At 36.6% G+C, this 15420-nt stretch overlaps 1 protein-coding gene across 8 annotated transcripts in view; it reads right to left on the bottom strand.

The window, feature by feature from the left end:
• LOC128136192 (ras GTPase-activating protein 1) overlaps positions 1–15420 on the bottom strand; it is a 143774-nt gene that overhangs the window by 41450 nt on the left and 86904 nt on the right. For all 8 annotated transcript variants that reach the window (XR_008233283.1, XM_052775376.1, XM_052775373.1 and 5 more), the window contains 6 exons: positions 13530–13650; positions 10814–10970; positions 8378–8465; positions 4961–5038; positions 1753–1910; positions 1381–1457 (listed from right to left, as the gene is read on the bottom strand). Coding sequence is in view for 7 of the 8 variants with exons in the window: in XM_052775376.1 (XP_052631336.1) it covers positions 1381–1457; positions 1753–1910; positions 4961–5038; positions 8378–8465; positions 10814–10970; positions 13530–13650 (679 nt within the window). In the remaining variant the exon portion in view is untranslated. The remainder of the gene's footprint in view (positions 1–1380; positions 1458–1752; positions 1911–4960; positions 5039–8377; positions 8466–10813; positions 10971–13529; positions 13651–15420) is intronic.

Raw genomic sequence — 15420 nt, 5'->3', positions numbered from 1 at the left:
CCAGTCCTTTTATTATTACTATTGTCATTTTATTAGTGTTATCATTATCATTATTAGTTTCTTCTTTTCTGTTCTATTAAACCGTTCTTATCTCAACCCACGAGTTTTACTTTTCTTCCTGATTCTCTCCCCCATCCCACTGGGTGGGGGGAGAAGTGAGTGAGCATCTGCGTGGTGCTTAGTTGATGACTGGGGTTAAATCATGACACTTCTGCTATGCAGAAACTTTTCTAGTCAGAGGAAAGGGCAAGAGTTTTGAAATTGAATTAGGTTCCGCAAGAGCATTCAGTCTTAGAAGTAATTCTTCTACTTTGGTCAAGGTTTCCCTACAAATCTTTTCCTTAAGAGGAAAAAAAGAGAAAGAAATTGACACTGAGGCAAACATAACAGGCCAGTAACACAATACATGCAAACCAAAGCCAACAGCAACAGATTATAAATACTGTACCAGGCTTTGGGACAGGTGTGAACACAACAGAAAAGTACTTGAACAAATCTTGGGCAGGAGGGTGTCTGCACTGCAGGTAACAGAGAGGAGGCAAAGGGCTGAAGTTACAAGTATGGTGGGAAACAAAATACCCTGAAAGCCAAAAAACCACATTGTGTGGCTCAGAATCCAGGTGTGGGTTTTCTGGGGAGGGTTTTTGGTTTGGGTTTGTTTGGGGTTTTTTTGGTTTGGGTTTTTTTTTTTTTTTTGGAAAGCTGATAAGTCTTACCATCTTGCTAGTAGTTCGCTGGAATAGAAAAATAAAAACAAAACAGCTGAAGAAGCTGTATACTTAACAGGAGGAAAGTAAATTCTTGGGAACACAGATGAGAGAGAATGGGGGGGGAAACAGGATGACACAGGACTGAAGCAAATTTTGTTCTACAGACTGTCAAGTTGGATTTTTATTTATTTATTTTTAAGTGAGGAAAGTACTACCTTTCCTCCCTCTTTCTCACTGGAACCAACAAAAAAACCTGAAAAGGACAAAAGAAATTCCACACAGTTGGGCTTAAAACAGATTAAAGAAATTAATTAACTTAGTGGAATGTAACATTTTATGGAGCAGATAAATTCTGACAGCTTCTCTTTCCTCTTTTTTTTTTTTTTGGTAAACATGGTCACAGCATAACATAATAGGTATACTGGAATAGAGCTAGAAAAGCCATCAGATACACAGGATTGGATTACTGTGCATTTTACTACTAAAAAACATGCAGGTTCTTATTGTAAAAACATTAATGCAGAGTCAGTAACAGACATCCAAAACATACCAATAAAGCTGTATAGCAATCACAGAATATACTTAATCCTCTTGTGACAGTGTTTGACGAGCAATGAAAATTCTATCCATTGTTGCAATATATACGCATCTTTTACAGAAAAATACTTACATATATCTGGATCTTTACTTTTCTTTGTTTTGTTACTAAGACTTATCTCAAATCTATTAATATCAGATGAAAGATCACTAGGGGAAAAGACAGAAAGCCTCAATTAATACTATACTTGGCCAACATTTAAACTTATTCTAAAGTTATTTCAATCCTGAGTTCTCATGATAAGCCAAAGACAATTATATTAACAAAGATACATAGATGCATACACAAAATTCTACCCATGCATTTGTGGCTGAAAGGTGGCTGCTATATAACCATGCATACAGTATTTTTAAAAAGCATATGCAAAACAATACAGCGTAAAGAATCTTAAATGCCATTCAACTTTCAAGTGAAATTCAATAATTCAATAAGATTAAGACTTACTCAAAGACAAATTCTTCTGACCATACAGGGTTCTGCCCTTCTCTGATATGTGTTTTTGCTACCTGGACACTGTTCAGGTAGATGTTACAATATGGATTAGTAAAATGTTTTACTGGGAGCGTATGAGCTTCTTCTACATGCAAAATAAGACTGCTGACCTAAAGAAAATACACAAAATTTATTTCTTTTTTTTTAAAAAGAAAGAATGGAATTCCCCCCCATGTGAAGGCTTAATGTTAAGGTATAAATATTAAATACAAAATATAATTTCGTAATAGAAAGAGCAGGGAACAGGAATAATGGAACAAGATTTTAAGAGGCACCAGTCACAAATTAAGACCAACTCAAATAACTTGAAAATAAACCTCCAGCACCATAGTTTTAACTCATCTTATTTTTTACTTTTAAAACCATCACTATGAGACATTAAGATTTGCAAGTACTAACTTTTCTATGCATAGAAAATTCTACTGAAGTCAAAGACTTGTATCTTGAGTAAGAGCCATGGACAACTCCACACACAATGCCATATTTGTTGCTTTCCTAACAGATTGGGCTCAATATGAGTCAGCAGCGTGCCCTGGCAGCCAAGAGGGCAAACCGCATCCTGGGGTGCATCAAACACAGCATAACCAGCTGGTAAAAAGAGGTGATTATCCCTCTGTATTTAGCGTTGGTGCAGCCTCACCTTGACTATTGTGTGCAGTTCTAGGCCCCACAATTTAAAAAGGATGTTAAGGTCTTGAATGCATCCAGAGGAGGGCAACAAAGCTGGTGAAAGGGCTGGAAGGCACGTCCTATGAGAAGCAGCTAAGGACTTTGGGTTTGTCTAGTTTGGAGAGAAGGAGGCTGAGGGGCGACCTCATTGCTCTCTACAGCTTCCTGAGGAGGGGAAGTGGAGAGGGAGGTGCTGATCTCTTCTCCCTGGTATCCAGTGACAGGACACATGGGAATGGTTCAAAGCTGCGCCAGGGGAGGTTCAGACTTGACAATAGAAAACAATTCTTTACCGAGAGGGTGGTCAAACACTGGAACAGTCTTCCTAGAGAGGTGGTCAATGCCCTGTGCCTGTCAGTGTTTAAGAGGCATTTGGACAATGCCCTTAATACTATGCTTTACCTTTTGATCAGCCCTAAAGCAGTCAGGCAGTTGGACTAGATGATCGTTGTAGGTCCCTCCCAACTGAAATATTCTATTCTATTCTAAACAACAGTAGATTACATAAAATACCCTTGTTTAACACACTACACTGTTTTCTCCCTGTTAAAAGGAAGATATTAGTTTGTACCATAGATTCTCAAAATAATAGCACGTGGAAACTCAATTTCCAAAAAAAGAGAAGTGAACTTTCTGAAATAATTTACATTAAATACATTTTAAACAGTTTACTATTTTACAAACTTCTGAACTGCATGTAATTCATAGCTTAATCAAATATCTACTAATATCAACTGAAGTCAATTTAGACAAATACAGGAAATATCATACTTGATCAGGTCAAAATTTCATTTAAATCCAAATATTCAGTACCAGAAGTTTCAAAGGACAGTTCAAGAAACCCTGAAACTGATATAATTTCTGTAAGACAGTCATGGAAGTATGATTTTTGATATTTATACACTTTATCTACCTTGATCATTCATGCTTTTTATACTTTTCACCTCTCTAAATAGTCCAATACTTCCCACACTTACTTACTTGGAAATTCTTTTACTCATTCCAGCCTATAATAAAAATAATTTTCTCATTTCCTTCATGCATTTTGATATAAGATGATCAAAACTAACTGTATCCTAAATGAGAATACCATAAATATTAAATAGCATCTATTTTCTATTCTATTCTTTCATGCAGCCTAACATTTTCTTTGCTTTTGGAAGTACAGAATTAGTTCAGATGATCACTCTGTAGGTGCTTCGCTTTTGTGGCTCCCAATTTCTTCTGCCAGTTCATATATCAATTTACCTAATTTAGTTTAGTTCTTCAGAAGAATTCAATCATCTTTAATGCTGACCACAGAATAATTCTGCATTTCCTAAGAAAAAAATTTATTCCTTTTTCCATAGACTGATAAAACAGCTACTTCCAACATTTATAGCATTCAAATATACCAGGGATTCTTGATTCCCGTTATTCTCCAATCATCACTGATGTAGCCATTTATTTATGACTATCTGTCCTTCACCTCTGAAAGAAATTCTGGCCACAACAGTACTCTCAAGAGACCAAAAGAAATTACACCATAATCACAGTTCAGCATGTATTTGTCACTGAAAAATGAATATTAGTTATACTAGTATTCTGGTTACACGTGACATAAGCCTGTCAAATCTGGTGAATTGTAAGAGTTAAAACAATACAAATACTGAACTGTTGACACTTTTACTGAAATGTGGTCAGAAATTAATACCTAGAAAAGCATCTGCCAATTGCCTAAAAACATTTTGTTCTACATATTATAATACAGTGGAAGTCATTCCAGTTGGTTTAACAAAGGTACTGCATAACTCCATGTCCTGGTTTCAGCTGGGATAGAGTTAACTGTCTTCCTAGTAGCTGGTACAGTGCTATGTTTTTGAGTTAGGTATGAGAAGAATGTTGATAACACACTGATGTTTTCAGTTGTTGCTAAGTAATGTTTAGTCTAAAGTCAAGGAATTTTCAGCTTCTCATGCCCAGCCAGCAAGAAAGCTGGAGGGGCACAAGAAGTTGGCACAGGACACAGCCAGGGCAGCTGACCCAAAGTGGCCAACGGGGTATTCCATACCATGTGATGTCACATCTAGTATATAAATGGGGGAGTGGGGGGAATTGCCACTCGGGGACTAACTGGGCGTCGATCGGTGGGTGGTGAGCAATTGCACTGTGCATCATTTGTATATTCCAGTCCTTTTATTATTACTGTTGTCATTTTATTAGTGTTATCATTATCATTATTAGTTTCTTCTTTTCTGGTCTATTAAACCATTCTTATGTCAACCCACGAGTTTTACTCTTTTTCTTGATTCTCTCCCCCATCCCACTGGGTGGGGGGGAAGCGAGTGACTGCGTGGTGCTTAGTTGCTGGCTGGGGTTAAACCACAACACTCCAAGAAAAAGAAAGTACACGCAGGATGTACTATTGTTGAAAGGAAAGTTCTGAGATGTATCATCATCATTTTGCAACAAGGAGACAACCTCTCCCCCTCCCATATCTGTATAACTTCACCTGACGTAGACGTTTATTTGATGTCCCTGGACTGTTTTTTCTTAAACTGCAAAACATCTGCAGAGCCTTCAACCAGTCCTAAGAGAGAAAGGCACAAAACAGTGTAACAAAAAGTCAGATTCAGCTTCTTGCAGTAGAACAGACATGTCTAAAAAAAAAAAAAAAATACATTGAAGTATCTGAAGTTGTTTCTTTAGCTTAAAAAGAACCAACTTGTATGCAATTCAAAGTATGAAAATTTGAATAGTAAAGCAAAATTCATATCTTTCTCAGTAAAACTAAATAAACATTTGCAAATCTGAAAGTGTCTGGTTTAGAAATATCAAGCATTACTAATGGATATACAGTGTGACCTTTATCAATATTCCAGATTAGTCATATTGAATTAAATAAAAATGGTATATAAAATGAAGCAAGACTTGGTTGCTTCTGAGAAAATAACAGTCAACAAGTCAAACTGTTCTGATCATTCTCTCCTCTATTTTTATAGTGCAGTCATATTTTACTCCACATGCTTCAAGCAAAAAAAAAGCAGCATTAACAGAAAAACACTGAAAAATATAACCTACACCCCCATTCTCTCTGCTCACAAATACATAAAGCAGAGTAGATACTTTGGAAGTTGGAAGATATGCTATAGCCTCATTCTCATGTTTTCACACCCCACCCCCCCAAATTTTGTAAGCTCTTATGAAGCACAAAATTTAGGCTTTGACTAACATTCATAAGGGTGTAGCTCAAAGATCTGCTACCTACTCTCAAAGTACAATTTAATAACATTATTAAAGAAAAAAACATTTTCAGTCTTACCCTTTACATTACCTTCCACGTTTTTAAAATACAGGTACATTCTATATTGCAGCTATTCTCAGGTAAACCACATTGGGAGTAAAGTTTTAGCTTTCAAAACCTTCCACAAAAGGAAGAATTGTCAACTATGCATCACATTTTTATTAGCTTGCTTTCTTATTCAAATAAGGAAAAGCAAATAAAGAACCATAGGACCTACTAAATACTCTAAATTAATCTAAATATTTCCTAGATACAAAGTCATCTTTATTCCCCTTCCTAACAGGAAAACCTATCCCCTTAAATGCCAAAGTTTACAGCAGCAAGTATGAACAATGCACCATAGTATGCACAATGACACTAGTATATGAGGCTACACTCTACATTACATTCACTTAATGGTTTGTACAAACCTCAGACAACATGCAATCCGTTGGACAGCTGCTTTGATATTTACCACATTCTATGAAATTCATCGAGTTTTCCTTACTATACCAACAAAACTATTCTTCTGTGAAATGTTACAAGGTACAGACAGCTGTAACTTCTGAGAACGGAAGTATCAGTAAAACATCTGACTTGCCCAAACCAGAATCATTTTATAAAAGAAATCCCAGTATTCTGTATAAATGCAGTAAACAGCTTAAGCGTTAAGCAAATCTAAACCAAAAGCAGATTACGCCAAATGTTCAGAAAACAAGACAGGTGTAGTGGGTTGACCCTGGCTGGAGGCCAGGTGCCCACCAAAGCCATTCTATCACTCCCCCTCCTCAGCTGGACAGGGGAGAGAAAATATAACAAAAGGCTTGTAGGTCAAGATAAGGACAGGAGAGATCGCTCACCCATTACTGTCACGGGCAAAACAGACTCAACTTGGGGAAAATTAACTCAATTTATTACCAATCAACCAGAGTAGGGTAATGAGAAATAAAACCAAATCTCAGAACACCTTTCCTCCACCCCTCCCTTCTTCCTGGGCGCAGCTTCACTCCTGGATTCTATACCTACCCCCCCCAGCGGCACAGGGGGACGGGGAATGGGGGTTATGATCAGTTCATCACATGTCTCTGCCACTTCATCCTCTTCAGGGGCAGGACTCATCACACTCTTCCCCTGCTCCAGCATGGGGTCCCTCCCATGGGAGACAGTCCTCCACAAACTTCTCCAACGTGGGTCCTTCCCACATGCTGCAGTTCTTCACAAACTGCTCCAACATGGGTCCCTTCTGCAGGGTGCAGTCCTTCAGGAGCACACTGCTCCAGCGTGGGTCCCCTGCAGGTTCACAAGTCCTGCTGGAAAACCTGCTCCTACGTGGGCTCCTCTCTCCACGGGTCCGCAGGTCCTGCCAGGAACCTGCTCCAGTGCGGGGTTCCCAGGGGGTCACAGCCTCCTTCGGGCACCCACCTGCTCCAGCATGGGGTCCTCCACGGGCTGCAGGTGGATATCTGCTCCACCGTGGACCTCCATGGGCTGCACGGGGACAGCCTGCCTCACCATGGTCTTCACCACGGGCTGCAGGGGAATCTCTGCTCTGGAACCTGGAGCACCTCCTCCCCCTCCTTCTTCACTGACCTTGGTGTCTGCAGGGTTGTTTCTCTCACATGTTCTCACTCCTCTCTCCAGCTGCAGTTTCTGTGCTGCAGGAACTTTTTTCACTTTCTTAAATATGTTATCACAGAGGTGCTACCACTGTTGCCGATTGGCTCAGCCTTGGCCAGCAGCGCATCTGTCTTGGAACTAGGTAGCATTGGCTCTGTCGGACATAGGGGAAGCTTCTACCAGCTTCTCACAGAAGCCACCCCTGTAACCCCCCGCTACCAAAACCTTGCCACACAAACCCAATACAACAGGATATTCTGCCTACTACACATTCTTAAATAAAATCAAATGCATAGCTTAACTTCTGACACAACAGGTATATTTCAGAGCTCTGGAATACCAAAACAACTTCATGAATAAGAACATTGTCACATCTTCCATATGCTCTACTGTTGGTGAGTGACTTTTAGAGAATTAGACTCCACTCCTACAATTCTTAATCAGCAAACATTAACTGCTAGAGAGCTAATAACTAAATGATACCAATGTAAAACAAAAAAACCCCTTATTTTTCATGCAAGATCAGGGCCTAAGACTATAAACAACAACCAATTTATGGACAGGACAAATAATTGTAAAAGGCTCAATAGATTTTGATTGGTGGGCATACCTGCATTAGCATTTTAGTTCATATCAGGAATGTGATCTTGAAACGAAACTCCTACTTACCATGCTCTAGTTCATTACATGGAAGAGTGTTGGAGAGCAAACATTTTTTTTTTGGACTGAACTACTCCAAAAGATATTCTCCAGAAATATCTAATGGAAACTAATGGAAGTTCAGTCCATGGAACCAGACTAGAACTTGTCCAAAGTAAAATCCCTAAAGCGCAGGTAATGTAGGTGTTGGATTCTCAGCACCAACTATTTCCCTTACAGATTTGCTACTATTGCATGGTAATATTTGCTAATGTAGACATAGCCACCACCTGTGGTATGCTTGCTTTTTGTTAGAGAAGGATAATATCATTAAACACTACAAACCAAAAAATTACTTTTAAAATTATATTTACCAACAAAAGCTCTCACCTGTGCTTGTTCTGGAGTTTCTCCTGCAAAGTAAAAGATGTAATGCTCTTCACTGAAGTGCTGAACTACTATCTGAAAACAGTTTGGCCTTAAAAACAAACAAAACAAAAATGTAGCATCATCACACTTGGAAACAGGAAAAACCCAAACAAGAAAAGTTTCTACATGCTTCAAAAGTGCATTTTGGTTTGAATGAATTATGTAATTTCAAGAAAATTGCACTGCAGTTCAACTAGTTTGTTTCAGAATGTTTAAGAAACTTGGAACAGTTTGTATTGAATATGCATGTATACTGACTTACAGTTGAGGCAAAATACACCTGATAACATAAAAGACTTGTTAATGAGGACTATTCCCCACAAACATTTTAAATGATGCACAGGTTCAGCATTAGTTCCCAACCACTTAATCATGCATTATGGATTTGTTGTTTTAGGAGTTCAGGAAACTATATTAACATAAGGAATTCCTTATCTGAACGAGTTCCACAGCTCTCACAACCAATAAAACGTGTATTGGATCACATACTAATCATTGAATACGTGTGATATAAACTTCTAAAGCTTTAAATGCAATTATAACATCTTTGCCATTTTATGCATCTACACTCATTTGTCAAGAAGTATCAAAAATATTTAGTACTGTTACATTACAAGCTAAAGTGCACACTTGATTCACGGCCTTCCATATTACATTCAAGGGAATTTAGCTCTCCCAAACACAGGGTTACATGAAGGATCTTACTTCACTTGCAAATGATGTTTCAGTCTTCCCTTCCCCTCATCCATTGCTTAGGGAAATACTGGCATAGCATTTTGTGGCCATGCCCGCAGGAGGATTGGGGAGGGGGAGGGGGGCAAGAAGTAGCCAAGTCAAGGGCTACTTAAATCATTGTCACCAAAGACATGCAAAGCTACAGCCCTCACTGTACTTCTGAGAAAAGGGGAAAGGTAGTTTTTACCACCTACTTAAAATATAAGAGGAATTTTGTCTCAGCTACAGTTCTTCACCAACAGCTTTCCCAAGCAGGTGCAACCATGCATCTCCTCCTACCCACTTTTAGCGTTACTTATTATCCAACTACATTTTAACCCACAGTACAGTGTTTCTTAGAAGCTGCTTAACAGACAGTCACCATTAAACAAAATGTTCCTTGTTTACAGTCTAGACCAAAGCTTCCTGCATAATTGCCAACTTATATGAGGAACATTTCAGTAATTTTTTTTTTTAAATGGTACTCTCATATCTATGGCTCCTCATTGCAATAGTTGTGTAGATTTTTCAAAATTATTGAGAAGTGTATAAAAATCAGATGGTGCAAGAACACCAGATCTTTGCAGCTTAAGAAATGCCACTAATTTTAAACATCTATCTTCACATTATCTCTGTGAAAAGACTTAAAGTTGATTAAATACTTTTAATAAATATTAAGATGCATGGAATAACCAGAGCTTCTGTTTAATGCATTTTTCTATCCGTTATGAAAAAAATAATAACATTTGTAGGAGTAAATGCATCTTTTTCTTCTATATCACACAGGACTGCGCATTTTTTTGTAATTAACAATGAAAAAAAAAAATGTGACCTCTTTCATCTTAGTTACCAATGATATCAGAAAGCGTTTTGATTCTCAAGTTCTTTGCCGATAATCACATCACTTGCAGTTGACATATTTTGAATAATCAAAATTAGTACAGTAAATGAAACTGTGAAAATGATTTCTGAATCTAATTACCTTGCAAAAATAATTTGTAAAATGTTTGCTTATATGAACTTACTGCTCTAATGTTGGTCTAATCTGATTCTTACTGATTCTTAAATAGAAAAGCACTGATAAGTTATCTATCTAACTAATTTAGCTTTCTAATACCTATCAACAAAATAATGCAGATCTTTTGGAATTGACAAAATTTTTGATATTATCAATTCTTGGTTCAATAGGATTAAAACCCTCAATACAGTTGCTTTGTAATCTTTTTGATGCCTGTAATACGAAATGTGGAACAATTAATACACAATATTGAAAAATGACAATATAAAAGGCCAAATCATTATCACATCATATTACATGAGAAAATCTTAAGACTAAGTTCTAAAATTTCTTACTAGAAGTTGTTTATGAATAGTTGCTAGCAATCAAGTTGCCATGGCTTAACAAGTTACCATTAATCAGTTAAATCTGCCTACATATGCTCTTGCAATCTACACCAACTATGGAATAAAATGCAACATGAACCAAGAGTCACAATGCTTTCATTTCACAATCAGCAAAAGCTAAAAAAACCACACATGGACAGTTACCAGGGCTCAAAAAGCAAGTTTATTGTGCCAGGCCAACTTGTTCAATAGTGACATATTGTCCATATCTTGTATATGCCTCAAACTAGTAGTTAACTGTCCTGCTGCATGTACAAGAATTAAAAGCCAGTGTCCTACCTGCCAAATAAACTGTCATGTACTCCATAGACTGAACACACACTAAGGTCTATTAATCCTTTAGGTTTTGTGGCTCGTTTTTCACTTTCAAAATAAATAAGCTGGGCATCATTTCCCTCCAATATAAAGTACAAGTTTTTCCATCTCTTTCCTTTACCTGTAAAGGAAAGCAAGTAAGAAGTTACAATATTGTTTTAAAGAAAATGTAAATTTTGTGAATGAAGAAAAAAGAAGGCAGTAAGGTTTTTGTCAAAATACAAACAGAAGAACAATGTACAGTTAATCACGCTTAAGCAAAAACATCAGTATACATACTCGATTTTTTGCAGCATGTAGCTAAAACTAGACCCTCTTCACAGATTCGAGTACAATATTAGATGGGTCTCTAAACATTTTCATTAATCTCAACAGGATTAAGCAAGTGCATATGAGCTCCGTTCATTTCAGCAGGAAGACTGTGTCTATACAGTTTGCAAATAATGTGTGATGCTGTAAGTGATCCAATTTATTATGGCTATTTTAATTAAGAAATAGATTTCTCTTGACATGAGAAAATTATTCCTAAACTCTAATCAACTGATCAGCATAACAGATTGCATCACAATATCTTAAATCAGAATGACTGAAGAATAGAAATAGGAATACAATATAGACAAACTTGGATCAGAACCATGCCCCAAACACACCTATATCCAAAAATTTGACCAGTTCCACATGTTTCAGAAAAAAAACATTAAAAAAAAAATTTAATAACTGGAGATTTAAATGTCAAGGTTTGTTGGAAAACACGTTAGATGTATCAGTAAAATGTGGATTTAGCCACTGACCAAACAAAAAATAAATCAATCGTTGTTTAATATCCTCTGAATTACAACTGATAAGGAACTTTCTGCAACTAATTCATACATAAACCACAGTACCTTTTAGAAAAACATTCAGCCTTAATTTTCAACTTGATCATCATAGATCCACCACAGCCCTTCATAAACAAGCACTAGTACTCACTGTTTTGGAAAACTAACTTTAACATCCAGTTATTATACTCTACTAGATGGAAGAGTGATTTTATTAAATTTGTTCTGTATGCAGGTATGCGCATCTCTCCACACCTACTCAGTACTCCTGCTTGCACATTTAAAGGATCTCATTATCCCTTTTAGGTAAAGATTTTTCACTTCAAGTTCATTCTTGGCTGATTCCTCACCCTACCACATACCTCTACACCTTCTCTCAGAATTAGCACTCTCAAGAGAAGAGATGCTTTCCTTACTTTATTCAGAGGATCTAGTTTTTATTTCCTTTGAATGCGTCTTTTAAATTTGGCTATATTTAAATGCTTACCTTCTTTCTCACTTTTGCTTGCTATCCAGATCACTATCTGGCAATTACTGATTTAGCTACTGTCTTCATCATACGCAGAAACGTTATTACTCTTTTTTTTTTTTTTTTTTAAATCAACTTTAGTGGAAACAGAAAAACTAAAATCATGATACTTGGAAAGGGACTAGCTTCCTTGGAACTTCAAAATCTTGCTCAATGGTAATTCTTCAGGGATATATTGAGATGAGTCAGGCAGCTTTTAATCCAATTATTCTACGTTACGTTGACTGTGTGTCGTGGTTTAACCTTAGCTAGCAACTAAGTATCATGCAGCCGCTCACTCACTCCCCCCCACACCCAGGGGGATGGGGGAGAAAAATCGGGAAAAGAAGTAAAACTCGTGGGTTGAGATAAGAACGGTTTAATAGAACAGAAAAGAAGAAACTAATAATGATAATGATAACACTAATAAATTGACAACAGCAATAATAAAAGGATTGGAATGTATAAATGATGCGCAGTGCAATTGCTCACCACCCGTCGACCGACACCCAGCTAGTCCCAGAGCGGCAATCCCCCCACCCCCACTCCCCCCAGTTTATATACTAGATGTGGCGTCACATGGTATGGAATACCCCGTTGGCCACTTTGGGTCAGCTGTCCTGGCTGTGTCCCCTCCCAACTTCTTGTGCCCCTCCAGCCTTCTTGCTGGCTGGGCATGAGAAGCTGAAAATTCCTTGACTTTAGACTAAACACTACTGAGCAACAACTGAAAACATCAGTGTTATCAACATTCTTCGCATACTGAACTCAAAACATAGCACCATACCAGCTACTAGGAAGACAATTAACTCTATCCCAGCTGAAACCAGGACACTGTGTCAGTGTTAGAACCTTAAAAAAGTCTCAATGTACCTTGTACACCAGAATATACATTTTAAATTAAACATATTGCCTAACTTGGAATAACAAAATTAAACCAGCTCTGGTCTTCAATGAATATACTGATTTACATTAATCTAGCTCTCTTTAACCCATGTGATCAGCTTAAATTTAAACAAGTTGTGTATTAAATGTGAATACATGTTATGAAAATGTACTTCATTTAATGAGTCTGAATGTTACCTTTGATAAAAGGCGCTTAGTTTTTGTGCTGTTTTCTGATTTTTTTGGCAAGAACTGCCAATCAACATCTTTATATTGCGTGTCATTTTATGTGTTATGTCTTTCTATTTATGTATTTCTTAAGGAAAAAGAACCTTTCATACCTTTTACAGGCTTTCTACCACCTTTTGCTCACTTCAATTTTGCCTCCACTAGTACCAGTACTACACAAAATATGCATCCATATCTGCATTTTTTAGAAAAAAACATTTCATAGAAGCAAACAACTCACTTTTTTTCAGAAGATATCCTTTTTTGACAATATTTTTATAAAAAGCATCCTTTGTTTTGCGACGAATTGTATTGTAGATTTCTTTTCCATCCACTGTATCATTAAGCACTTGTTCTTGATGCTGGTAAACAAGGAAGAAATCAACATTTTTTTAAGCTCAGAAATCACCGCGAAACAATTGCACACTATGAAGCTGCAACTGAAATTCTATTGAATGCTATCGATGCTTTATTATTGTTCTCTCATGTGTCTTAAACTAATATAATTTAATACAATACCTTTGCCAGAAATGTAATATAACTATTTCTTGTGGAATGATTAGGCCAGAATTATAATATGAGAAGAAAAATAAGGTTTAAATACAGAATGACTTTCACAAAGTAACATCTGTATTTACTTTTTTAACACTAAATAGAAAGCAGCATCTTTCACAGTGATTTATACAAAATTTACACAAGTCTTTAAAGGTTATTTAGCTTCTAACTGTCTTCTATGAAGGCTTTTGGGACTGAGTAATTAAGGATAAACTCTGAATCAACAAGAATGGTGCTGATCACAATTAAAACTGAATGATTAACACACAAAGTTGCAGTCCCTCACTAATCTTATTAACACTCATGTCCTAAATGAGTATCATTCTAACAAAAAACAGTAGGAGAAAGTAGAAACAGGAAATAGAAAAAGGATAAATCCACATAGAAAACTAACATCTGGAAATGTAAATACTGAGCTAGAATGGCCAAAAGCCAAGCCAAGTTTGACCTTACTGAGTCAGCTGATCAGCAAAAGTTCTTTAGCCATAAGAAAACATGAAAAGCAAGACTGTCAAGCAGTGAGAACAGTATTGAGATGAAGTGATATATGCACTGGCTCCATACTAAATACTCTACTTTTCTCTCTTCCCCCTCATATACCTATAAGAATTATGGTTTTGAACAACATGACAAAGGCAAGATGAAAAACATTTCAGTAATAGGAATTACAGAACTCACAATGGAAGCAATACCCAAATTTTTACTAACTCAAGATAATCTCCATAACATAGCTATGAAAGAAACAATGTACAAAACAAGAGATCTAGTGAAAAATGTTTAAAAGTAAATTTCAAATTAGAAACAGGAAGTCTATAAGATTGAACCAAATAGCATGCAAGACTTCTGAAATTTTTTTCTTCAAAACCAGAGCATGACAGTACGTGGGAGAACACACAACCAAATGTAATTATACCACCAATAACTTTTTTTTTTTTAAACAAAGGAAAGTCACAAATATATCTGAATAACTTAAAAGAATTTGATGCAGTCTCACATGGAAAATTAGTCAATGCAGAGAAAATTATTGATACAGGAACCATAAGTGGATATACAAAGTGCCAAAGTGAAGATGATTGACACGATCCAAAAAGAATTATAGAGAACAAGGAAAGTTAGTAGGTGAAGCTTTTCAAGGATCAGTCTCGGAATTCAATTTCCTTACATTTGTCTCAACCACATTACAGAGCATGAGTTAATAGTAGCAGACAACTGGGAAGCATTGATGACAAGTCAATCAGCAATAAAGGAACGATCAGAATAATAATGCATAAGTCTAGTAATACAACATAAAATTTGCAATTGTTGATACTTACCAATAGAAAACAATATAATATAATGTGGCTGTGATAACGACACAGATAATATTCTAGGATATATCTGGTAAGTACTCTCACAGAAAAAAGGAATTACTAATGACATGGTATTCTGAGTTATTCTGGTCCATTACATTCAAGAAACACGAACTCACACTGGAACTGGTGGTAGTAGGGCAACTACGAGAATGTTATGAAGAGACAAAAAAAGAGATTTGGTATGCTCAGCTTAGTGAGCTGACTAAAGGAGAATAGAAGAAATGC

The sequence above is a fragment of the Harpia harpyja genome, chromosome W (assembly GCF_026419915.1).
Source record: "Harpia harpyja isolate bHarHar1 chromosome W, bHarHar1 primary haplotype, whole genome shotgun sequence".
NCBI lineage: Eukaryota > Metazoa > Chordata > Aves > Accipitriformes > Accipitridae > Harpia > Harpia harpyja.
This window is presented reverse-complemented; position numbering and strand designations above follow the sequence as displayed.